Genomic DNA, 26841 nt, shown 5'->3' with positions numbered 1-26841 from the left:
GATTTAGAGAGAAAACATGCTAAAATCACATGAACCTTTTAATGACGAGCCCTAATAAAACATCCTCTTGTAATAAATGCAGGTGGATTATATTTACAGAAGAAAAATACTAGAAACCTTTATAATAACAATGAAAACACTCAACTCATCATCTACTCTGGTGCTTTCGTCTGCATCTCTGGGTCCAGAAAAATCTAGTAAAAGTAAAAGGTCAATTTAGTGACCGTTCTGGAGCTTTCACTCGTATGTCCTGATCTTCATCAGTACAATAGACCCGTTGTTCTTGAATGTAGATGTTTCCATTTGTTCCGAGCACACGTCAGGCTTAACTCAATCATTCAAAGCTTGACATTCAAAGTGTAAATCAACAGTTGAATACTGCGCAGCATTTATTCATTTTTAGCACGTCTTATTAATTCAGTTTCACCCGGTATTTATGCCCAGATGCAGGTAAAGATCAGGCTACACTAATATAACTGGTTTGATACTATTTGAAGGGTTAGATTTGAGTGGTGGCTGTGTAGGAGTGTGTTGTTTCCAATAACTACAGAATGTTATTAAGTCCAAAATGTATTGATAAAAGACAGATGTCATCATTTCCAAAAATTCACGTTTTTATCTAGCAGCACCATTAACTAAAATTTAAAAAAACCTCCAAAACATGTTTATTGACAGACATTAATTCATAAATATAAAACTTGCGGTAAAGATGGATGGAAAATGAATGAAAGCTCCAGAAAAACGACTCAAATAGACCTTGAGGAGTGTTGTGTTAAATAAGCTTGCTCAACAAGAATAATGCAAGTAAAGCTCAGAGTTCACCTCCTGTCTAATCCATTTCTTTGTGTTGATGTGTGTGTGCTACAGTAACCTGCCTGCCAAGCCGGCCGAGGAGGCCCAGAAACACAGACAGCAGTATGAAGAGATGGTGGCTCAGGCCAAGAAGAGAGGTGAGCTCATCTGACAAACAAATCCATGTTCCCTGACAGGACACGACCCGAACAGAGCCGATATCCCTGTCTTTTATTAACCATCGTATCTATCTCCTCTCTCCACACTGCTGTCTGCAGAGCTGAAGGAGGCTCAGAAGAGAAAGAAGCAGCTGGAGGATCGCTGCAAGCTGGAGGAGAGCATCGGCACGGCCGCCCAGATCTGGAACCAGGAGATCTTGCCCAACTGGAGTACGACGTGAGTCCAAACCACGACTATGTTAGAGCGTCTGGAGCTTCTGTCACCGTTTCAAGTGTTTGTTGACTCATCTTCTACTTGTTTACAAAAACGAATTCAGTCATATGAGAGTTGGGACGACACCAGTCATCCAAGATCTTTGTTGTTTGTGGATCTTAGTAAGTAGAGATCTGTGTTTGGATCTCAGAGGAAGAAAACTGGGTTTTTAATGCCAAAACAAAGTGGCTGACATCTCGTTAATTAAAGGGAAACTGTGTCACTGTCCTCCTCTTAACTCCACACATATCTGCCTCACCTGCTGGTGGAAAACACTCCTCTGTAGTCTAATGCAGACGGTATGATTCTATAGGCCATCATAAGATGCTGTATGGATGTGATGTATTGTAGTGCACATCATTCATACCTTCCTGATGAAATGTCAAATGCAAAGGATTTGAATCCGTCTCGTAACCGTACACCACTGGAATACTCTGTTTCACTGTGAAATACACAGGACAGGAGCTGCCGGTGCTTTGACTCCGCTCCACTGGGACTTTTAACGTGGACAGACACTGCAGTGTGCTTGACTTCCTAAATGTAACTGGACCTGTGGTGGAAAATGTTCAGCTGGAAAGCAGCCAGGTTCCTTTTTATGGAAGCACTTCAAGCATGTCCTTTACATAGAAATCAAATACAAAGCAGAGGTGGAGCATGGATTGTAGTGAAGATTTGTTACATTCAGTTTGAGAAACAACAGAGGATACACTAGTATTATATACACTAGTATTTACAACAAATGTCCTCCATATCACATAAATCATCAGCACTGATTGCAAAACATGTGTTACTGTGCAGCTTTGTGTTAAATATACCCTTCACTGCCTGATGAACTTATGAAAAGCACTCAAAATCGTGGCAAACATGCTTGTATGAGGTGTAGTGTGTTCGCTGCAGTAGATGGAGTTTGGAGAAACAGAGAGAAGTACCAGACCAGGAGAAATGCAATGTTCTGTGGACGTATTTTAGACACCTAAAGGTCCCTTCAACGCCACCAGACTCCATTTATAAAACCAGTAATTTTACTGTGTAGAGTCACTTCATGTCATTGCTGCTGTGGACGAGCACTGCCAGGAGAAGATATAAACCATCATATGCAGGCGTAATGATTAATTCTGGCAGGCGTAATGATTAATATGGGGTTAACATAAAAAAAGGAGTACAAGAAGTACAAAAAAAAGGAGTGAAATAAGGTTAAGGATGAGTTTAACTCTGAAGGAGTCGTGTCCTGCACCAAACCTTGAATCAGTGACTTCAGCAGTGGAGGAAGGACTGCCACCTTGTGGCTCTGATTATTAAAGTATGATTTCCTCAAGGAAACACAACTAATACGCAGCCTCCAGCGTGCTAAACTTTCCTTTAACATTCAGCCCACATTTGACCCTCCCCCAGGTGTACATCTCGCCGGGTGAGGGACCTCTGGTGGCAGGGCATCCCCCCCAGCGTTCGAGGCAAGGTGTGGAGCCTGGCCGTGGGCAACGAGCTCAACATCACACACGGTACGTGGGAGCGAGGGTGCTAGCTTCTTTAACCCACCTCCACCTTTGAATGTCATGTCCTGATCTGCACCGTTACCTGACTGACACACACACACACACACACACACACACACACACACACACACACACACACACACACACACACACACACACACACGGGTGTATCACTTTGTTGTAATTGAATAACTGACAGTGAGATAAATGGAGAAGAGGAAGGAAGAGTGTGTCCATTAAGGAGGAGCATGGTCCAATGATTACCTCAGCGCCATCGGGAACGAGCAGCATTTCAATGAGTTCTCAAGCACACACACACACACACACACACACACACACACACACACACACAGCGGATTAATTCTCAACATGCTAAAGGAACACCACATATCACTCATTCAGTGGTGCCAGTTCCCTGAATATGAACAAGCATGGGCTGTTTAAGTGTGAGAGCCGTGAACATTGAGTAAGATCTGTTTTCCTTGAGTCACGTTGCGTTGCTGCTGCAGAGTAACGCTGGTTGCACTGCGGTGCTGTTGTGTGTCCCTGCAGAGCTGTATAGCATCTGTCTGGCCCGGGCACAGGAGAAGTGGAGGACCACGCCAGCACCTTCCTTAGAGACCGAGCCTGAAGGTAGAGACAGAATAAATATCCTATGTTGGGCCAAATAAACTCTCAATTCATTGTGACGAAACTCATCTTGGCAAAAACAAAAAGTGAAGTTACAGGGATGTCTGATTAGAGGTTATATTTTAATAGTTTTATTATGTTTTGCTCTGTCTTAGATGCTGGGTCGGATCGTGAGTCGAGTCTGGAGCTGATCAAGCTGGACATCTCAAGAACTTTCCCTCAACTGTGTATCTTCCAGCAGGTCAGAGAGGAGCTCAGACGCCTGAAACAATACTCTGTTTTATTTAGCAGAAAAGGGTTTTGTCTGTTGTTATTAAGAAAAAGTTTTTATTCATTACAATGGCTCCCTCCCAAGTCTCTCCGTTTAGTTAAACGTCTGTTTTAATTGTAGGTCTCAACACCAAAAGTCAAAACAAATAACTGTAATAATATTAGAACTATCTCTCTTCTCCTGATGTGTTTTTTTCCCCTTTTTAACTTTCATCATCGATATAATTAAAGTCAAAGACACATCATCATTATTTCTATTCCATCACATGAGGCAGATAATTACTGAGCATCAGCTTTGATATGAGTGACTGCATTTCAATTTCCCTAGAAACATTAATAAATGAATTCCAGTCTTCAGAAGGCAGAGGATCATATTCTGGGTTATTGAATGTTGAATTCACATTCGGAAAATAAATAAATACAGACGCAAAATCCAAATAATTTATTATTTATTTCCAAAAAACAGTAGACGGTATAAATAGAGTAAGCAGGTAGTTATTCATGTACAAACCCTGCTCTCCGTGTGTTACTATTAGTGTTTGTATGGATGTAAATGTGTTCGGCCCGTAAAGACACAAACTGATCAGAAACAGCTTCAGAGAAAAGGACGTTTCCCCGTCTCCTGTCCTCGCATGGTTTCCATTCGTCCCCAGTGAGAGGGACAAAGACTCTACTGAGGGAAACTGGATCATTTAAGAGACTTGGGATGCACCCAATGTTACCCCGGTTACCTTGGCAACAGACAAGTGAATCCCCGTGACAATACGTCTAACACTGAAAGCGAGTGTGTGTTTTGGCCCGTTTGGTCCATTGTCTTCATTATGTCTTTGTTAACCTTCAGGGCGGGCCTTATCATGATGTGCTGCACAGCATTCTGGGAGCTTACACGTGTTACCGGCCAGACGTCGGCTACGTAAGTCCCACACACTAGACTTTACAGCCTGCACAATTTATTCTTATGCTTTTATACCTTGTGTTCTAGGTCTACATGCATGAGTGATGTGTGTCTCTTTACTAATGTAGTATATTTTTGAGTACAGTAGTACTACTTGTTTTATGTGCTGGTTAGAAATGACACTACTCAGACTGGGATCTCCCACGTTACACCTACAGTGCCGTAAAAAAGTATTTCCACCGAGCGTTAGGTGTCATATAATGACTCATACTCCCCCGTTAATGGACATTTATTTTCTAATACTGTAACTGTAAAATGAAACGCTAATCCCACGGCTGCAGCTTCTCTCTCACGTCACATCAATGTTTAGTTTGTCATGTATTTGGACATACAACATACAAACGCTAGTTATTTATTGATTTCATTTCTTATACTGCAGTGAAACGACACAAACACTCAAAGTAATGTCCTGTCAACTGTCTTTTTTGGATATCTTACTAATATATGTCACATATATTTCACTTATTTTACATATATATTTTTATATGAGGGGTTGTAAAATGAACCAATTAATTAATTGATCCCTAAATTTCAGGTTCCTTAAAGGAGTCATCACCTGGAAATCGCAATTTCTCTTGTTAAAACATGCATATCTGTGTTTGACCTCAGTTGAAACTTGCCTGAAAGGCTGGAGTTTGAAAGTGGCGCCGTTTTTTCGCTTCTGCTCTTTTTCCGAACAGGAATAGCACACAAGGGTGTGCATTCCTAAAGCACGAGATTTTGATTCTGCGCCTTCGGTGACGTCACCGTGGCGGCTACTTGCATAAGCCCACCCCTCTTTCACCACCCAACCCCGCCCCGTCCGCTACCTGAAATCGCCGAAGCGCCGCCATTATGTTTTGGAGTCTGCATGCAGGCAAGCCCCCCCGGCTCTGTCCTTCCTGCGGCGAATCAACGCGCGCCTCATTACATATTATACAATGCACATCCGGACCAGTCAAAACCTCGCGCGTAATCTCGCGTGATAAAATCGCGGTACGAAAAAGGGTCAGAACAAGCTCAATGTTTGATTAAAATTTTTTTTTTTTTCTAATAAGTTTTACGAATTGATCCAAAGCGATCCAAGGGGGGCTGGATACGTATAAAACCAGGTGATGACTCCTTTAAATAGTATTAGGACTTCAGTCATTTCATGATATTAGTATTTCATTCACTAATTATTTCACATAGTTTTTCTAATATTTTGATATATATTTTCATATATAATTCACATATTGTCTCACTAATATTTCTTTCACTGTCTGGATATATATATATATATATATATATATATATATATATATATATATATATATACACACACCAGATATCTTTCACATATTCTATTAATATTTTTTGGAAATTGTTTTCCATTTCTGCGATATATATTCAAGATTTCTTTATTGTGTGTCTTACTAATATATTCCGATATCTTACTCATATTTTCCACCGGTTTTTCATAATTTCTTTTCCAAGAAGCTGCTTTTGTTCATTTAAATGTGTGACATTTTAGTATATTTAAAGCCTTACACATCCTCCAGTGGCAAAAAAAGTGAAGTCATGTTTGCACTTGTAGATGCTGCGGTTTGCCTCGCTGCAGTCCCACGCTGCCTATACTTCAGTAGAAATGACTGTGACTTCCTGCACTGACCCCCAACCCATTAGCTGCTAAACACATGATCTATGCATCCAACTCTCTGCAGGGTTTTCTGGTTTGTTCTTTGCAATGCGTCAGCGTTTCATCTCTCTTTGCATCGTAAATATCCAGACTGCAGCTCAACTTCAATGTTCATAACGGTTTCAAATGACATGAGATGATGCGCTTTTAATTAGCTGCTGTTTCAATGCGGGTACAACACAAAAGTCACTTAACGGGTGTCTGTGTGTCTCTCACTTTCACGTATTCATATGCAAGCCCCCAAGAAGACCACAGTTATGTTTTGTGTTTGCTTGTACAAACTGTGTGTGTTTGTGTGTGTGTGTGTGTGTGTGTGTGTGTGTGTGTGTGTGTGTGTGTGTGTGTGTGTGTGTGTGTGTGTGTGTGTGTGTGTGTGTGTGTGTGTGTGTGTGTGTGTGTGTGTGTGTGTGTGTGTGTGTGTGTGTGTGTGTGTGTGTGTGTGTGTGTGTGTGTGTGTAGGTGCAGGGGATGTCGTTCATCGCAGCAGTGCTGATCCTGAACCTGGACACGGCCGACGCCTTCATAGCTTTCGCCAACCTGCTCAACAAGCCGTGTCAGATGGCCTTCTTCAGAGTCGACCACAGCCTTGTCAGTACACACACACACACACACACACACGCTTACAGATCTCCATCCATAACGTATGATGCATTTAAATACACGCATGTGAATTGGAATCCTCACTGTCCACCCCGTCACGTATTTAGGTATTTCAACGCCACCTTTTTTCCGTGGATGTCGGTGTTGATGGTAAATGAAGCCCTACAGAGTTCTCTTCTTACAAACTTCATTACACGTGACGGTGATGTCATTGGAGGGAGAACTACAGGCTATTGGATATCTGAGAATCAGGCGTCACCGTGTTCTGGATGCCGCTCAAACATAACTGTCTTGATCTTTTCGTTTGTATTACAAACAAAAAAGAAGAGGACACATTTGACTGTGATGTGACTCTGATATTCTGCTGTATTTATGGGAGTATGCATGTAGGCTGCATTAGCCCTGCAGGAGGAGAATGGCTCACGGTGTCAGAAACTCACGCAATGCATCCTGGTACTCCACTTTCTGGGTTAATATTGCCGCACTGAGGAAATGATGGACAATTATTGCCATTATGGATTAATCCATCCATTATTTGACGATTAGTTATTCAAATGTCTTTTTCTTGTTCAACCAACTACAAATACAAGAACAGTTTCTCTGCCTTTTATCTGGAGCAAACGAGTTCCACAGAATCACCGCGGGGCGTGTGTTTGTTTCCTGGATGTCGGTGGTCTGCAGACCCTCAGCGTAACTGTGTCATCAGTCAAGCCGCGTTCACACACCGTGGTTAATGCGTCGCTTCATCCTGACCAGCCGTGGGGGGGATGGTGTTTACACCACTGTTGGTTGAGGTTTGACTCGCAGCATTGTTTTGATGAGTTAAAACATCCAAATAGTGAGCTAAAACACGAGTGAAGTGCCATCTCAAAAAATAATTAAATTACTAATAAAGTAATAGCCATGGGAATAAACTCAGTATTTCTGAGATTAAAGTAGTAAAATTGTTTTCCTCTGAAAGGCCCCAATGTCTCTTCAACGCCTGGATGCTGATAACATGGTGATTCTGAGAATTTCATTGTTGCTAAATCGATTGCACTTCCACCGATGACTCACTGCGCTGCTTTTAGGCCCCGATCACACCAAGCCCCCGTGATAAAGTGTGTCAGGCAAAACAGCTGATCAGCCTGCAGAGCGGGCGTGAACAGCCAGCTGGTCTAACGTGGATTCAAGCAGATGTGGAGATCTTTCCGTTGCTCTGCTGTTGGACGAGATGGACTTAAAAAGCACCAAAAGCAGCCTTTCATTTTCCTCTTGTCGTCTGTTTCTACCGGCAAACAATACAGGAAGTAGTTCAGTAAAGTCAGCTTCCTGTTTGATTTGATTGGCTGCCATGGCCAAGTGGTACACCTGGTGCTGAAATGTTGAGAATATTTTCACTTTTTTTAGTATGTGGCTAAAAACTGCAATAAAAATGTGGCACGTGGGAGGAGCAAATGCCAGGCACCCCACTGGAGAAACATTGGCTGTACGACAACACACTTAGAATAGAACGCACACGCACAACGTGATGGTGTTTTTGTGTGTCCCTCTATTCAACCATCTTCTCCTCCTTTACAGATGTTGACTTACTTTGCAGCATTTGAAGTGTTCTTTGAAGAAAACCTACCAAAGCTATTTGCACATTTCCAGAAAAACAGCTTGACGCCCGACATATATTTAATCGACTGGTGAGTTCATCACTTTTATGTCTGTGTATATATTTCTCCGCCTCATAGACCTAAATGCAGATATTTCTCTGCTGTGTTCTAATTGAATACTGAGTCATCCCTTCTCCACGCGTCCCTCCAGGATCTTCACCCTGTACAGCAAGTCTCTGCCGTTGGACCTGGCGTGTCGGGTCTGGGACGTGTTCTGCAGAGACAACGAGGAGTTCCTCTTCCGCACGGGCCTCGGCCTGCTGCGCCTCTACCAGGACGTCCTGACCACCATGGACTTCATCCACATGGCTCAGTTCCTGACCCGCCTGCCCGACCTCATCCCCCCCGAGCAGCTCTTCCAGAACATCGCCGCTATTCACATGACTAGCCGCAACAGGAAGTGGGCGCAGGTAGACAGCGTTTACAAAGTCTTTTTAGGTGGTGTACCTTACATTTTAAGGTTTCTTACATTTGAACTGTGCCCCCCCCCCCCCTCAGGTCCTGCAGACGTTACAGAAGGACCCGGAGCGATGCAGCCCGGTGCTGAAGCGCTGAGCTGAGATCAGATCCCCTCAGTCCTCCAACCGGACCCTCAGCCGGCCGGATGGACCTGAGAAAGACCTTTTTAAATGCAGCGGGACATATCTGGCTATAGCCGCTGCGATAAACCTCTTCCCCCGGAGCCAGACCACCACTCTAACTGGAACCAGGAATCCCGGAGGAGGGTCTGTCAGTGAAATACGAGGCCTTATTTATCTCCCAGGACCCCTCCTCTGCTCAGAGGCCCAGCGGTGGACTGGAAAGTGTAGCTGGCAGAGGCTGAAGAATGTATCCCACACTCCCACACACACCAGGCTGGTTCAGGTCTCCAGACCAGAGAGATCCTCCACGTAGATTTGAATTCTCAACACTCTTTCCAGCTACAGTTCCACCTGTCTTCTCTTTAAATGTGACCATCTTTATGACAGAAACGTCTAAGTTTGACTCCCCGATCTCCGAAGATTTGTTTGGGAAATTAATAATAATAATAATAATAATAATGAGTCGGATGTGTGAATGAGTGTGTTGAAATATGTCGAGCGACTCGGCTCGTGTCTCTGTGGCGACCTCGTTGTTTCTGCACCTTTCTTGGTCATTCCTTCAGTTTGGTTTTAAGCCTCAGTGTGCTCGTCATTCGTGTGTTTTATCCAGCTGCTACAGATTTTGTTGCTTGAACCATTCCATGAAGTCATCTCCAGTTTGAAGTTTGACAAACTTGAAAATTCCCTGACATGCACATCCTGCTGAAGACATCTTTGGTGTCTCTGAGAGCACCGCGTTGTTACATTTATTTGAAGAGGTCATAAGCTGCCTGTAAAGCCAGTTTTACAGTATATTTGCGACGTCGATGAAACTGGATTAAATGAGGAGGTGTGCCCTCCCCTCGCCCTGAATGTTGCAGGTACATTTCAGCTCGTTAGTGCTCTGATTCCTGAGTGTGATGTCTTTAAATGTTGTATTTATTTAATATTTATCACAAGGACTGTTTAGAGAGGCCGACACAGAGTAGTCAGCGTGTTGGTAGAAGCAGGTCTGTGCTGCAGGCAACACGACAATCAGCTGCAGAGTGTTGCTTGTGTGGCAGAATGGGTCCGACTGGCAAATGAGTGATTTCACACCTTCAGTGCAGTTCCTCATCGTGTTTGGTCTGCCTTTAAGTGGAGCAAAGGAGGCTGTTATCGGTGGCTGACCAGCTGTTGGTTGTGGTTTTACTACCAGCATTGTTTTGAAGAGTTAACATAAACTAGACCCGTAGGCCAGGGCAGTTCTTGATAGTCAGCTGGGTAATATTATATGGGGTAATATTCTGGAGGAAAACTCTGATATCGTCTTAGATGAGAAGAAGAACTCACAAATGTTTGTTAAAAGAAATCTGCATGTTTCTTCTGAAAGGGTCCCAATGTCTGATAACGTGGTGATTCTGGGCTAAAATAATAATTATTATTGCACATCCTTTGTAAAGTGTACTTGGATGAGGTCATTTACTGCAGGTATCATATGCACCAAGCAGCGGAGTTGTGATGAGTCGACTCAACCTGCAAACTGAAGCGATGTGGTTACTGAACCAAACCACATTTCTCAATTTGTTTGTGTGACTTCAGCGTCTTGGAGAATATCAGAGGGTTGTTCTGTGAATGTGTGGGTTTGCTTCCCTATAATGTACCACTTTAATCTTCTTTTCTCAGAATATTACCCCTCTTCATTTTTCTGTCTCTTCTTTGTACCTCCAGTGGCCCAAACACACCGTCGGAGCTGAGTTTGCACAGTTTTATTTATATTTTTTGCACAGACCTGTCCATCAAAGACCTTTGAAGAATTCAGTTCATCCTTGAGAGGAAATGACACCAGTAACCGTCCTGTCTTTGCTTGTGAAGCTGCTTCACCTGTTTGTGCTGCTGCTTGCCCCCCCCCCCCCCCCTAGTGTGGCGACCGCAGGGCTGCAAAAGAGCTTTTTGCACATACATGTTAGCCTTTGAGTTGTGCCTTTCATCATCACTTTATGTCACCACTCGCTGGTTCAAACTGGTTTTTCATCCTCTAATTGTTTTGTGCTCAAGTAGTGACGATGCGTGTTGAAGTGTGTGTGTGTGTGTGTGTGTGTTTCATGTGTTAAGTGGCGTTTTCTGAATGAGATGGTGTTAGTTACTAGTTAGTTGTTACATCAAAAGGCTGGCTTGTGTATGAATTGACCCTCCCAGCTCGACCAACACTACCTGCTCCCCGTCACAAACACACACGACATCGCCGTGTGGCCAGAAGGCCAATCCAACATTTGAATAAAAGGTGTAATATGCTGTAACGACGTTGTTTGCATCGTTTTTGTTCCCCTCTCTGTTGGACTGTCGAGGGCTGATGGACACACGGAGACAGCAGAGCGTTTCCATGCAACGTTATCTCACTTGAACTGTATATAAACAATGGTTTTATTAAAATAAAGAGCTGTACATATTCAACCAGGAGCTGTTCGGCGTGTCTTTTAACTGATGTTTTAGCATTTCATTTTATTTATTTTTTTAGCACCAACAATGAAAATTTCATGCTTTTCCTGCAAAAATAATTGCGATTAACGATATTATCCCGATAATCATCCAAATTGACTTAAAACTCTTAAAATGGCAGTAAAAAAAACTGGTTTATGCACCTTTTTAACAATATACTCCAAATAAATAGAAAACAAAAATAACAGCTAGTACCAATAAATTTCAACCAATAATATGACGTCCATCCCTCCATGAATCTGAGCTGGAGAATCGTATCGAAATCGTAAATCGCATACGTTTTTATGATCGATTTGTAACTCACTCCGAGCTCTTTAAAGTCAGAGAAAACAACCCAAAAGAATCGGTAGGAATCTTTTTTCAGGATGCTGCATTATGGGAAATGGAGGATCCAGGGATTTCAAAGGCGGGCCTAGAGTGTGATGGAGATATCTTCGCCGCTGCTACGTCCAGTTTGACTTTAACTCAGTGTTTTGTTCCATCATGAGTTGTGAGGCTGCAGTATTTTTACTTTGAGCTTCATCTGTGAGTCGACCACAACTGCATTTCCTGTCATCTACCTCAAACTTTTTGAAAAGATCGAGTGGAAAGTTTCAGTCGCCTTGAAACCACAGCTGCCCCCCCCCCCCCCCCCCCCCACGTCCCTCCTCCACACCTTTTTTAATCTTGATAAACGTGACAACACACCAGCGTTCTTTTAGAAGCCCTTCACTGCCGATAAAGATCAGCTGTGGTTTTTTTTGGACTCATCACATCCAGAGGAACATCGAGTCATCATGAGGAACAGTCACGTCCTCCTGCTGTGCATCCTGGGATATGCGCTGCTCTCCGTGGTGACCTGCAGCAGTAAGACCACCTCTGAGCCGATGCTTCCAACGTATTCCGTGTTCACGATGACACTGATTTCACGTTTCTCTTGCTTCAGGTGGCATCGGCCCTGACGACTGCTGCTTCACGCCGTACCCCAGAAGACTGAACAAGAAATTCATCAGCTCCTATTTCATGACTGATCACCGCTGCCCCATGCCTGGAGCCATGTAAGTTCACTTCAATGACCTTTAATGAGCATAATGAGTCAGCGTGACATTTCTAAATGAATTACATAAATTGCACTTGCAAACATACGCTCTCATTAGATAAACAATATATTGCATACAATATAATTAAATAAATGATGATAATAAAATGATAATTTTGGTCCCCATCTCCTTTACTTTACATTTCGTATTGACCAATTTAATAATATATATATATATATTTTTTTTAGTCTGGTTACTAAAAAGTCTCGTCACATCTGTGTGGATCCGAGTCAGCCCTGGGTGGTGAGCATCATGAAATATGTGGACGAAAGCACCTTCTGAACCAGCTTCCTGCTCGGCCTCCTTCCTCGTCTCTGCAGCTTCTGTTGCTTCATCAATGATGAAATGTGAAATGCATTGTACGGTTTTAAATTTGTGTTGATCTGGCATTTTTGCCTCCAAACGGAGTCATTTTGAGCCTGCGGTGCCTCATTGACCAATTTATGCAGTTTGTTTTTTAATACTTTGTAGTGATGCAGTATCAACCTCATACAAATATAAAGTTTTGCCTCGTCTCTTCTCAATTCCTTCTTCTTCTTCTTTTCATGACAAACACTGACTTCACTGGTGTAACAATTATAAGAACAGGGGAGAACTCTAACCGTAGAAATAGAAAGACCAAACATTATAACAATAATAAGAATTGTGATGATGATGATAATAATAATATGTTTATAACCGAATAACAAGGTGGTAATAATATGGAAATAAAAATAAATAATTTTGATAGCATAGAGGGACCTGAAATGTGTCAGACAGTCATTATAACAAATCAACAAGTCAAAAAAAAAAAAAAAAGAATATAACAAAGAAACATGATGATTCAGCTAAAACAACAATATGCACATCTCGTGGTCAGACGAGACTGAGATGCTGAGATAGCTGCGGTGGTGCCGAACCAGAGTTAAGCGGTTGACTGTTCCAACGCCTCAGCACGAAGCAGAACTGAGATCAAGTCTTATATGCAACCAGAATGGTTTAAAAGTGGATTTCAATCAGTGCAAAGGAGCCGGAGCTGTGAGAAGAGGCAGCGAGGTCTGGACATCTGGAAGAGCAAGGAGGCTTCGTGGTTTCATCCAGACACAAACAGGGATAATTGTTGTTCTTTGGGCTCCGGCAGCGACATCATGTCAGCTCACCTCTCACTGTTTTGCCACTTGGGGGCAGTGGAAGCTCGTTTACACATTAACATTATATTTAAGATTATATGGAGGATCTTTTGGATGTTAGGGACATGTTTTACTTCACATTATAAATAAATATAATTAAATAATCATTTGAATCCTAGTAGTATTACAAATGATAGCAGTAATACAAGCACTGTAATAACTGTAGTAGGTCTAACGGAAGTATTAGTACATAAATTCTGGTCCTGGTTCCAGTTGCAGTAATAATGGTATCAGTGGAAACATTCCTCTTATTTGTGATGTCTTATCAACTAAACTGCACATGAATGCAGAGTATATCACACACGTGGCAGCTCCACTGCATGCGACAGGAAATGGTTTCTACTTCCTTGTTTTGTGCCTTAAGTTTGATAAAAAAAATTAAAAAAAACACATCACAATAAAGTAAGTCATATGAACAGTCTGGGTAGATGTACCACAAAGATGAATCTCTCAGTCTTTATTATTGTTTTCAACAGTTAACAAAATATATATGACCTTAAATTATCATCAACAAACACATTTATAAAACAACAAATGCCAGTTGGTAGATATTGATGATTATTTTTCTTTTAACTTTCAGAAGGACCACATATTGTTAAAACATGTAATAAAGAAATTATAGGGCTAACATTGACCTCAGTTTTTTTTTTTTTTTTGTTAAATTGATATTGTTGGGTAGTTCAGGAGAAAATGGACATATTTAAAACAACCTGTGTTGTTTTTCCAAATTACAAAATAAGATGCAAACCCAGTGACAGCCCATTCATTGTGTCCAATTATATGAAAAAAGGGAAAAAGGCTCATCCTCAAACTGGAGAAGCTGGGATCAGTGAATACTTGACCGATCAGTCATAGTCTTGACCCGAAGATCATCCCGCTGATTTATAAGGATCTGCATGAAAAGTTATTTGGCTCTGCAGAGAGAGGGTTTGTTGACCTCTCTTTCTGGACCTTCCTTCTAATGACATTTTGGAGATTTTTATTTGAGTTCATCCTGAGGTCTGAGGTTTGGAAAAGACTTGCAAGTTTAAATTTTTTTCAATCATGACTAATATAATGAGTATTGTTATCTTTTTTAATGTCCTCACCTTGGGTGCAATAAATAAGTTCTGCATTTTGGCAGCCAGCAAAAAGGTCATAAAGGACAGAGATCTGATACCAAACCTGATACACAAACATTACAATTGGTATCAAAATGTATTAATCGTGTTTCTGAGGTGATCAAAACCGACATAATGAAGGGTCAAGATAAGGACATCTTCATCAAGAAAATATCAAATACATTTAAATAAATGCAGGTCCATTTAAAACAAGGTGAATACGATCAGATATTAGCACATTTTTAATGATTCCTTATTGTGTCATAGAGATGATGTCAGAGGTTTACAATTTATAACCATATAGAGGCCAAGTAGTTTATTTAAGAGGCTTAATAAGTATAATATAAGTAGTTATTTATTAGGTTACCTACCAAACACTGAATCTGAAGTTGGTGTTTGAGTTTGTAGCAAATTTGATATTTTGGTAAAACATAGTTCTTTCATGAACTCCTCACCAAATCCAATAATAAGGCAACAATATCAACTAACGGGAAGTAATTGCGTATTTAATTGGATAAAACATTAAAAAAGAGAAATCCTGGGTTTCACGTAATTTATTTAACCCATAAATATAAGTGTTTATATTCAGTACGTTCGTTACGTGGGTGTTTATAATAGAGTGAAGTTGGGGGTCAAAAACGCAAGGCTATCCTTAAAACATACTCTGTGACGCCATTGCTGCGCGACGGACTTGTTGGTGCTTCACATGAGAGAAAGATCTGCAGTGCTCCGCTCAGCGTCCCTCGTCTCCTGCGGAGCTTTTTTCTCCCAAAACACTCTCCCCGTCGGTTCACGTCCATCGGTGCCTGAAAGCCACCGCTCCTGTTAAATGTTTGCGTTTTTCTCTGAACCGGAAGACCTAAAAGCAATCAAAGTTCGCAAGGAGGTGACATCTGGCTGCTCCACACCTGACTTCATTGAATGAGGTTTAACACCAATTAGCAATTGTTTTGGTTCGATACCTATAGAAAATCAAAACACGCCCAACATTCAGTCGGAAGCAGCTGGACACTTTCATATAAATCTGCAGGCTAACGGTAAGGATACTCGCAGCGCCTAGCTGGGTGGCGACACAGTGAGCCGGGCCGTTTATTATGTTGTTGCTAACGTCTAACGCCTAGCTAGCTAACGACAACATGGCTAACTAGCTAGCATGTTAGCACGAGTAGACAACGGATTATTGAAGAGCTCTGGTCGTTTCGGATTGTTAATAATGGTAGTGCTGGGGGCTTCGGCATTTCATAGTTACCGACGAAACAAGGTTTGCAATTAATGCGAATTTAATTCCGGTTTTAAGTGGCGAAACCATGACGGTGATGCTGCTAGCGCTCACCGCGCACAAGTTAGCCGCGATAAGGGCTATTTCCTGCACCGGAAAGCATTATTCTCATCATAGAGCAGCTTTTCTCAAAGAAACGACACGGGTTGCATCAAATTATTCACTGTAATAAAGGCCAATTCGCTCAGTTGCACAGTTATTCTCGTGCCCAGGTTAGCTAGCAAGCTAAATTGCACATACTCTCCGGCCAGATGCACATGGTAACTGTGCCGGTGTTAACAGAGCAGCTCTTCTGCCCGTGAAAGGACAGAAACCCGTATTCTGAATGAAAAATGGAGAATGTGATCGAGCTTCTGGCTTCCTAAGCGCTTGAACTCATTAAGCTAGCAAGACCGGAAGGCTTTATTTCCCATTAAAGCACCCCCATGGATGTGTGAATTAACGCATATCACCATAACCGTTAGGTCATAGGTCGTTATTACGGTTTGTTATACATTTCAAGGTAAATTAATGCCATTTCTCACAACATGTGCCAATTGCAGCAGTCATTATGAGGCAGTAATGGTGACACCAGCTGGACTGTGTCTCAGTGGTAGCGAGATGAGGACCTGCCTGATATCCAGCAGCGGTTTGCATCTTGAAAGCGACTTTGATCGTCTCCCAGCTGTTGTTCGATTCACTTAAATTAATAATTTTAACACACTGTGCAACTCTAATATTCTTCTTCGCTGGGAATATGTGGACTTGAGGCTATTTGCTGGAGCACCCTAGGACATTTCAATTTAAACGTTGGTTTTGCCTTCTGCAAACATCTGACATCTCTCACATTACAAGATACATTTGGAGTTTGTAATCCACTGCTAGATATTAAGGTTTACAGTGGGAGCACTGTGTGAATGTTTTGAATGCTGAGGTCACAGAAGGGCAAAAATGATACTAGTGTCGGGGTGTTTTCTCACACCTTCCCCCATACCATCACCCAATGCACTTATTTTTTAATGTGATATCTTGTTAGATTAGGCATGTTGTGATCGCAGAGGATCATGGAGGAGAAATCTGGCTCAAATCACTGTAGACCAGCTGTGTTCAAAGTGCTGCTTTTACCCACTCCATGTATATAGAAAGTAATGTATATACCCCCTCTGTTGTTTGTAGGTGACGAGCTGGCGCAGGTTGTGGGTTGTACGTGGATAATGCGAGACAGTGGCGGTAGCCTGGCCCAGAACCGCTGGCAAGGAGACCTGGGTCTGACCGCTGTGGGGCAGGGCGACACAGGAGGAGGTAGGCATTTTACCTCTGGTGGTTGGCGTTTGGTGTTTCTAATCTGTTTATTCAATTATTTCAAATATTTTAAGTCTTAAGGTAACCTTCAGAATTACTAAAGAAGAACTGAAATGTAATAATTTAATCAACCGAATAATAATCAGCTATTATTTTTTGATAATGAATTAATCATTTTACAAGCAAATGTGCCAAACACTTAACTTGAATGATTAAGGAGCCAGCTTTGCTACTCAAGCCCTCCTGACTGTGCTCATTATTGATGCGCTGGTCAGTTGCACTAATCCGGTCCATTATAAGAGGCAATCTGCACCACTCAACATGAAGTATGTGATAATCATTGCATCATCTGCATTCATCCAAGAAGGACAGAGACTGAGTGCCACAGTGTATTATTATATGACAGATGGGGGGAAGAGAAGGTGAACGGTGCCAAAAATGTTGTATTTTTTTTAACTACATTTTAGTCTTGTTTCTTCGTCTACTGTAGTGCCTGTTTGCTACCGTTAAATCATCACTTATTGATTTATTGACTTTAGAGAGAAAGGGGTAATTGACCAACATATTTCATCATAGTTTTCGTTCTGGGCTACTGTAGAAATATTGCAGGCTCAGTGAAGAGGACCCGTTCCTCATGTAGATGTCAAGGATTAATTCTAAGGGAACACAAATGATCGCCCTGGTTACACACAGCTGACATGGTTAATCGCTGCTCATGTTTGTGTTTAGGTGGGATTCCTGGAGACCACCTCATAGTCCCTGTGTCAGGCCACAGCGTACCCAGCCCCATGCACCTCAGACTGGGGCAGAAAGAGAAGGTGTGGACAGGAGAATATGTAGAGGAGGATGAGGAAGAGGAGGAGGAGGAGGAGGATGGGATGGGTAGGATCAAGGCAATGGGTGATGAGGAAGAAGAAAACAACCTGGATGGTGAGGACGAGATAGAGTTTGAGGGCAAGGGTTGGGATAACAATGAAGAGGATGAGGAGGAAGAAGATGAGGAGGAGGAGGAGGTGGATGAGGAGGAGCTTGAAGATGGAGACCAGGCAGAGGTGGAGTGGGAGATCCCGGACTTTCCCTCCCAGTCCACGCAGCACCCTCATTCACAACCACCCCAACACCACGGACCACAACAGGAGGCCGAAGTAGGCGCTGACGTCACTGCAGAGGATACTGTCTCCCAGGCCGAAGCAGGGCACTTATTCAGGTCCCACTTCAGCAGGTACCGGGCCCTGAGGCGGCTCAAGCGCTGGCAGCGTTTGCGACCCCACGGAGGCCTTGGATTTCGGCTCACCAAGCACTGGAAGAGCTGGCGCCAGCGGGCTCAGTGGGTATGCTCCCAAGGCTACCGGTTCAACCGCAGAGGTCAAAGGCACAATGTGTACGGCAAGCAGAGGAGGATAAGAAGGTATCGACAATCACCATACACCGATGGAGAGGATGACAGCACCGAGGAGAGGTTCTCCGAGTCCGAAAGAGGTACTGACATACACCATTTACTTGTAAACAAGGCGGGTTAGACAGAATTTATTTCAAATTGCACAGTTATATATTTGTCTTTTTGGTAAAGTTGTATTACTTTTAATTGGTGTCATTCAAATATTCAGTCAAATTCACACGGTTTAAGCTGGACTGTCGGTGTATCAGGTTGCACTCTAGCAGAGTTAATTTATACCATTACACAACATTTCACTTTCCAGATTGATGAGAAATTAAAAATATCGACAATTGATCTGCACAGAGAAAAAATGTGTGCATGAACTTCATTTCCTTTTCTCTGTTAGATAATCTGATAAATGGCTGCTCTCAAAACAACCAAGAGGAGAGAGGGAGGCGAGACATGGAGGTCAAACCCGTGGAGCTGGCCCTTACCGAGGAGCACATGAGCTGTGTGACGGGTATGAATCAGAGACTCAGGAGAGGAGCTCGTGTTCGCTGTCGCTCCGATACATTTAAATAAGCTTTTGGATTTTTAGGAATTTGTTTTAATATCTTCTGGCTTTCTTCTGTCAAGGTATTCTCGAGGAGTCTCTACAGCAGTACGGCAGTTTGATCCCCATTCATGTGGATGACATCGTGGAGAAGCTGCAGGACATCTTCGGCGAGAGCTTCTCACAGCCACACAGGTCAGACAGAAATCACTTCTTCAGAATTGTGTGGTCTCCTCCGGTTGCTAAAATAACTGTAGTCTACAAATCAATGGGTGACTATGTGCACTTCTTATATACAGTCTGCGGGTCAGACAATGTTTTAAAGTGCCAGTGAAACAGAAGCGTCTGTAGTGTCTGTGCTGTGATGTATGCAGATGAGCGCCGGCCGGTCTCCCTCCATACCACCAGCTCTGCAGTGACATAGAGCTGGTTGAAAATCGTTTCCCTTGAATGAATGAGACATATTGTTTAGGAAATGTAAACACAGTTTTTGCCCACTGATATCCAAACACAGATCTCTTCCTGTCTGTCTCCATATTGCTCTGTTCCTCCTGCCATCCACAAAGTACAGGATGAGTCATCAAGCATTTCAAACTGTAAAACGGTTTGAAATGCTTGATGACTCATAGAGAAAATCGTCAGGTACTGATTTGACATTTATTGGCATATAACAAGAGATGAATGAACCGTGAACACAGGATTAAACCTGGGAAAGTGTTTTTTTTTTTACTGGCGGGGGGATTGGTTGGATGAAATGATTTACGGAGGTGCTGGAATTGAACCGACTAGTGCTGCAATAAATGTCATTATGGATTGATTCTTCTGTTCTTTCCTTGATTAACTGCCATACAATTATATGAAACAGAGTAAAGCAGTGTGCTTGTTGGAGGACAGAAATGTAGCGTTGTGTTATCTAAAATATTACAACATGGATGACCCTAACCCTCTTGTGAGATTTCCAAGTGAGACTCGGTTTAACACAATAACAGACGAGATCAAGTGAAGAAAAAGAAAAAGGTTTTATTTCTCTGTGCGGTTCTTTCCACAATGTTGACAGACACTTATAATAACAGTCTGAGCCTTTCAGAGGCAAAAACAAGCACTTTAAGTGGGCGTACATTGATGGTGAGTTGCCCCTAGTGATTACCTTTCAGCCCAATTAGCGACTGGAGTGTTCTCCTGCAATACTGGACCAATTTAAAAAATAGTTGTCCCCATTACTCACTTAGAGGCGAACGCTTTGGCAAATAGTCTAGGTAAAAATACAACAAAACAAGTTACTCTTTAATTTGGAACAATCTTCAAATGTCATATGCATTCTTACAAATCTATTTTAATTTTTCCAGTCCAGAGTGCATGACAAGAAAAATAAACATCCCAGGGAAGCATCGTACAGCAGTCTCCCTAACTTTGAATTCATGCCAAAAGCATCCATTGTGATTACCCAGAAGGCTATAAAGCAAGTAGGCAAACGGGATTTAATGACTCATTCGGCTGTCAGATTGTAGATTACTAGGATTTTAGGATTTACACTTCACCCAGTCGTTTCTGACATTCTTTAGGGCATCTGGAGGTCGATTAAACAACAGGGAGGGGTTTACTATCCATATTAACACGATGTTGGTAAAGTAAATAACGTACTCGTGCATCCATGTGTGTGCTCTGTGCTTCATTAGGAAAGCAGTGGTCCAACACCTAATACAGTCCTTCCAGCGGTCGTCGGGGTCAGCCCTGGCTAAAACATTCAGAGTCAATTACAAACGCCACGTTCTGACCATGGACGACCTGGGAACTCTGTATGGACAGAACTGGCTCAACGACCAGGTAGAGCACGACACACCCACAACACGACTCTGCAGCCTTTAAAACATACTAAGAAGGAAGTGCTGCCGCCCTGATTCTCTGGAAAGCAATGCAGTGCCAAAGAACATGCTGTCAGCTCTTATGAAAGATAAATTGGTGGTTCATAAAACAGTTTGTGCCTCTCCTTTTGGCAAGATGAATTCCTAAAAGGAAAGGAAAGTTTGAGTATGCAGGAGAACAGCAACGTATTGGCAAATTACTTCTTCAGTGTCAAAGATAATTGCATTGTCTTTTGGCTTGTTTGGTGAGTTTGTGTGCTAAAAGAAAAACTAACGATATATTTATTCTTTTAAATTGAAAAATTCTTTATCTCACATCCTGTTGTCTGCTTTAGGGTTATCTTACATTTCTGATTGGACTTGGTTTCAACTAGAAACCATCTCTAAATATGACCTTTTTCTAGTCGCAGAGAAAAGTTACTTTTTCAGTTTTCATGTTTCTTTACATGTGGTGTCTTCCTTTTTGTTGTTCTGCTTCATTCAGATCATGAACATGTATGGTGACCTGGTCATGGACTCTGTGCCGGAGAAGGTAATAACATAAAAATTCCAGTGGCTCGTTAAAGATGTTGTCCACTGATTTCACTACACATCAGGGGGAATACTACTTCTGTAAAATAGTGGTGTAATTATCCTCTGTGGCTCTGCAGGGAGATTTTCAGGGGAAAAAATGGTCTCCTAAATGGGAAAAATTAAAAATACATACAAGTTGTGATTGTAAACCATGGATGTATTAACATGGATATGGATTTCTGCATACATTTTCAAATAAATAATTGCCATTACACATTAAATGAATGAATTGAATGGTTGACTAAGGAGTTAGACAAAAATGGACATGTGGACTAATCAGTGGTACATGTTATACAGTCGGCTCTGTCCAACTCACAATGTAGATGGAATGACTTTATTCAGTCATCTCCCCTCATTCCTCCACGTCTGCTCTCGCCCTCAGGTTCACTTTTTCAACAGCTTCTTTTATGATAAGCTGAGGACGAAAGGCTACGATGGAGTCAAACGGTGGACGAAAAATGTAAGTGTTGCCATGGAGATTTCCTTCAAGTTAAGGTTGTGCTATCTATTTATTTTATTATGTTATTGTACGTCCGTCTAATCCATTCTCGTGAATGCAATATCTCAAGAATGACTCAAGGGAATTCATTTCAATTCGGGACAAACATCCATCTGGCCTCAAGGATGAACTGATTTAAAATGTCTGAAGTCAGAAAACACGGTTTGTGCCGTAACTCAAGAATTGATACTCTAGTTATTTAGCATAAATGGCTAATAGGATAAAGTGAATTATCCCCCCAACCTGGTGCTAAAGCAGCAGAAGAGTGTCCCACCTTTATTAGTTTCTGTACGCCTGTTTGCGTAGCCGTTATATTTGTCTGTTTTGGGATAGTCGGTCATAACTGTATACACACAGCATCCAAAACTGACAAAACAGTTCCTGTTTTTGAAGACAGAACCTTGCATTTTAGCCTTCTCCAACTGGTTCCCTCTTTGCGATGCTTTCAAACAAACATCATTCATATTTTTCTCAAAAGTGACTTCACGCCATGCATCCTTCCATGTTCTACTGCTTATCTGGGTCTGTGGCAGCAGGCTAAGGAAGACATGCATTTCTTTCATTCTCGTCCTGGCGATTCCAGAGGTCTTCCAAGGTCCAGTGGATAATCCCTCCAGCTGACCTTGAGTCTGCCCCAGGGTCGCCTAAAAGTTCAAACATGTCCAGGGTGCATCTTCGCCCTGTTCTGTCTCGGGCATCGACTGTAGTGGACGTAGTCACCTTGACGTGCATGAGCAACTGTACGATGCCGAAGCACACACTCTTCCAACCGTGCCAGGGCCCAGCAATGCACCGTGCTTGAGCTCAGTACGGAGCACTCGCACTAGTGAAACATTTTCTAGGTGCTTGGGCACGGTGTGGATTTCCTACTTACTCGCTGACGATGGCGGATGGATTTAATTTGAACCTTCCAAAGTGTGGATATGTTTCATTAAAGACAACAAAGAGACACTAAAGATTTGCTGGAGTGTACTCATGAAAAAGACCCTGCATTATTTGTATATCGTCCATTTCGTTAACTTAAGAACTTTGATAACTTGAGACAGACGAGTGCCTTGCACCGGGGTTGCACCGCGTTCTAGGGCTCATCATATTCTGTGACCTTTTTGCCTTCAGGTAACATACCGATGAAATGATAACGCAATCAAACTGTATTGACATCCGTTATCTCTCCTCTTCTACTTTGTCCCTTCCTCTCCTCTCTGCACACTTTCCTTCTATCAGGTCGACATCTTTCAGAAGGATCTGTTGTTGATCCCCATCCACCTGGAGGTCCACTGGTCGCTGGTCAGTGTTGACATTCCTCGCCGAGCCATCACTTACTTTGACTCTCAACGGACTCTCAACAGACGTTGCCCAAAGGTAGGACCTGATTATTGAACACATTTAACATTTCATTATTGGGACTGTGTTTCTTTGCATGTCGTATCAGGTCCCATGTTGGATTACAAGGGTTTGAATCAGTGTGACTGCTCTTATTAGTAGATGGTTGCTATGGATATGGGTGGAGTTATCAAATTAGCACATGAAATATATTACATTTGGAATGGTCTTCAATCTAAATGGTTTGTCATTTCTAATCGTAGTGGGTTCTTGTATTATGTTTTTTTCTTTTTGTTTCATTATTAAATCAAAGTGTCATTTTGTCACTGTTATTCCTTTGCTTTATCTCTTTAGTCTTCTCATAAACCATGTTGTTGTTGTTGTTGTTTGCAGCACATTTTTAAGTATCTGCAAGCTGAGGCCATCAAAAAAGACCAACAAGACTTTTTGACGGGATGGAAAGGCTTTTTCAAAATGGTGAGATGATTTTTAGACTCCGACACAGATTCAAGTGACTCATTTCACAAAGTGGTTTGTTGTTTTGTTGCTGCAAGCAGGTCACACATTACTATGGCTCTGTTATGCATTTCAACACGTGTGCTGCGTGTTGCTAATGTAGTGCTGATTGTTTGTTGCAGAATGTGGGCCGTCAAAACAACGACAGTGACTGCGGTGCTTTTGTGCTACAGGTGAGTCTCTCAGGTCATAAACTATGTGCAGGTAAAAGTGAAACGTGTTGTTTCAGCCTTAGATTCCAATTAATAATGTGTTCTCAAATCTCTATTCAGACCTTTGCCCAACCACACAAGCCTTCATCCATCCATTATTGGAGCTTTAAAGTCTTTAAAAAGTTGCTAGAGACAAAAATGACCACATAACAAAACAGACATAAAATAATGTGTTAATATCACTGACTTAAATGTTTTAACCTACAAGAGTTCTACCAACTAACTAACCTTTTTTTTTATTGTTTAAATGATGGTCCTGTAAATCAGCCGACCCTGATGTGTCTGTTTGGGGAAGTAGCCGTCTGTGTTCATGTTGTTTACTTCGATACTCAGTGAGGGTCTACAGTGTCTAGTATGGAGCTGGTCGCTCGACACCGTAGCAACACACACCTGCTGTCTTGTGTTGTTGTCACCAATAACGTGTTTTTTCTCTCCTCCGTCCTGCAGTACTGCAAGTGTCTGGCACTAGGGCAGCCGTTCATCTTTGGCCAACACGATATGCCCCGGCTGAGGAGGCAAATGTACAAAGAACTGTGTCACTGCAAACTCACCCTGTGACCCGCCATCCCCGCCCCAGCCCGCCATCTCCACCTGCTCCCGCCCTTAACCCCGACACGATGGAGGGACATTGATATTACAAGAAGAGAGGGCAAGGGGAGCAAAGGATTGACTGGAAAAAGAGAAACTTTTCAACAACAACAAAAACACTTTATTTTTCTCTGCCACCATCCAGAGAAATGACTTCTTCTATTGTAGGTGATGTCATTGTTTCACTTTGTGTCTCTCTTTGCTTCCCTCTCTCCACCCTTTTAAAACAAAAAAACAAAAAAAAACTCTGATTTCATTTTCATGTCATGGTTATTCCTTTGTGGTTGACAGAGGCCAAGACTAGCTTCCGTTTTTGGGAATGTGCTAATCTTCCATCCTATCGTAGTCCACCTTTGTTTTTCAGTCTGAATGGGAGCATGAAGAAATCTGAAGGATACAGTCCAGATGAAGGGTTGGACCCGCGGTTAGTCCAACCTGACTACTATTTTCATGATGGATGCCTGAACAGTGGGTGGACGGCAGATCGATTTGAACCAGTCTGTGTAAGCTTGTGGTTGAATAGTACTAGTGGATGTACATGCCTTCCATCCATCCAGCCCATGCAGTGTGTCGTGTTCCAAGTGTGATACTCAGCAAATACAGGAAATACACTTCCCCATGCTGCAGCCAATGTTACGTCGGCGATTCTATCTAACAAGTCGGCACATACTGTTTGCCAGTGTAGTGCGACATGACATTTCCAATGTATAATATTTGTTTAACAATTTCCTCCAAGGTGTGTAGATTAATTTAAAGTGGAACTTAATATGCTGCCATATTGACGTGAGAAAACACTTCCAGCGCGTGGAGAGCCATTCTAGTGCATTATTATTATTATTATTTAGGCAAATCAGATTTTACATCCATGGAACACACCACATATTGAACCCTGCACCGGAAACTTCCTCTGCGTCCATCACTCGTCGCCCAGTTAAAACATCTGAGCGGGAGACTGGCTCTGCATCCGTGGATCACCGCCCGAACACGCCAGAACGACATATTAACCCAAAGAAAGGGGTATCTTTACATTGCATTTATCTTTTTTTCCTGTGTTTTTATCTCGTCAGTAAACGTGTTGATATGCTTATTGCTTTAAACAAACGGTGTTAAAAGGAGGACTACTAATTTGTGTTATTTTCAGAGAAAGTACAAAAGAGATCCTCTAGCTATGAATTTCTTTGAACGTTTGAGAGCCATTTTGGTGAGGACCACGACAGCTACACAACAGATCCAGTATGTTCACAACGGAGTTACAGCACCCTCCTCTTCTTTTTATAACTAAAGACAACTTTGTTGATAGCTGTGTGTTTGGTTTTCTTTGTGTTTGTTTTTTTTTTTTTTTTCAAACAGGAGTCGATGCAACAGAGTTGACAGTTTTATATATCTTCTACAATGCATTATGGTTGCTAAAAATAAAATAAGCGGCAAACAAGGGATTGTGCCTTACTCAATAACTACTGAAGTACACACTTCATATACTTGAGAATTTACATTTCATGGCAGTTAACACTTCAACTCAACTCATGGAAATATACTCGAAACTTTTATCCCACCATTGCAAATTTTACATACATAATGTAACATAAAATTGCCCTATAAAATATGATACCCAACAGTATATAAATATATAAAAATTAGCTCCAACTACAACAGTAAAATGTGCATTAATTGGTTTAAAAATATTGAATGGTTGAATTTTTCTGCATTGAATACCTTTGATGGCCTGAAACGGCTCAACAATAAATATGGAGGGATGAAAAAGAAACATTTTAAGTATATGGTTACATTTTCCATTTAGATTTAAAAAAGTAGGTCCACAAAATGAGTTACACGCTCACGTGTTAATTCTCTGCTCTGAGAGAGAGAGAGTAAATGTACATATTGATTGTTCTTCCATTAGGCCATGAAAATATATTATAATT

The 26841-nt window shown here is 41.9% G+C and overlaps 3 protein-coding genes across 6 annotated transcripts in view; all 3 read left to right on the top strand.

The window, feature by feature from the left end:
• Positions 1-11462, top strand: part of tbc1d14 (TBC1 domain family, member 14) — a 31721-nt gene extending 20259 nt beyond the window's left edge. For all 3 annotated transcript variants that reach the window (XM_084003181.1, XM_084003182.1, XM_084003183.1), the window contains 10 exons: positions 868-950; positions 1071-1188; positions 2617-2723; positions 3270-3350; positions 3503-3588; positions 4459-4530; positions 6689-6817; positions 8390-8499; positions 8621-8879; positions 8968-11462. In XM_084003181.1, the coding sequence (XP_083859307.1) occupies positions 868-950; positions 1071-1188; positions 2617-2723; positions 3270-3350; positions 3503-3588; positions 4459-4530; positions 6689-6817; positions 8390-8499; positions 8621-8879; positions 8968-9024 (1102 nt within the window). In that variant the 3' untranslated portion in view covers positions 9025-11462. The remainder of the gene's footprint in view (positions 1-867; positions 951-1070; positions 1189-2616; positions 2724-3269; positions 3351-3502; positions 3589-4458; positions 4531-6688; positions 6818-8389; positions 8500-8620; positions 8880-8967) is intronic.
• A 730-nt stretch (positions 11463-12192) lies between these two features.
• Positions 12193-13110, top strand: LOC311008786 (C-C motif chemokine 4-like). Its single transcript, XM_084002680.1, has 3 exons — positions 12193-12353; positions 12433-12544; positions 12775-13110. Exons 1-3 carry the CDS (start codon positions 12284-12286, stop codon positions 12866-12868), a joined length of 276 nt encoding a protein of 91 aa, XP_083858806.1. The 5' UTR covers positions 12193-12283; the 3' UTR covers positions 12869-13110.
• Positions 13111-15556: 2446 nt separating this feature from the next.
• Positions 15557-26353, top strand: senp3b (SUMO specific peptidase 3b). 2 transcript variants are annotated; one of them, XM_084002890.1, is made up of 12 exons: positions 15557-15892; positions 17290-17415; positions 18145-18894; positions 19200-19313; positions 19430-19541; positions 21023-21170; positions 21693-21740; positions 22164-22241; positions 23505-23642; positions 23997-24080; positions 24242-24292; positions 24779-26353. In XM_084002890.1, the coding sequence occupies exons 2-12, from the start codon at positions 17328-17330 to the stop codon at positions 24887-24889; spliced, it is 1722 nt and encodes a 573-aa protein (XP_083859016.1). In that variant the 5' UTR covers positions 15557-15892; positions 17290-17327; the 3' UTR covers positions 24890-26353. The 2 variants fall into 2 exon arrangements, with proteins under 2 accessions (XP_083859016.1, XP_083859015.1); XM_084002889.1 differs by lacking the exon at positions 15557-15892 and having other exon boundaries at positions 17258-17415.
• Positions 26354-26841: the final 488 nt, after the last annotated feature.

Source organism: Eutrigla gurnardus (assembly GCF_963514095.1).
Source record: "Eutrigla gurnardus genome assembly, chromosome: 23".
Taxonomy (NCBI): Eukaryota; Metazoa; Chordata; class Actinopteri; order Perciformes; family Triglidae; genus Eutrigla; species Eutrigla gurnardus.
The sequence above is the reverse complement of the archived record's forward strand: the minus strand, read 5'-3'. Positions and strand labels throughout refer to the sequence as shown.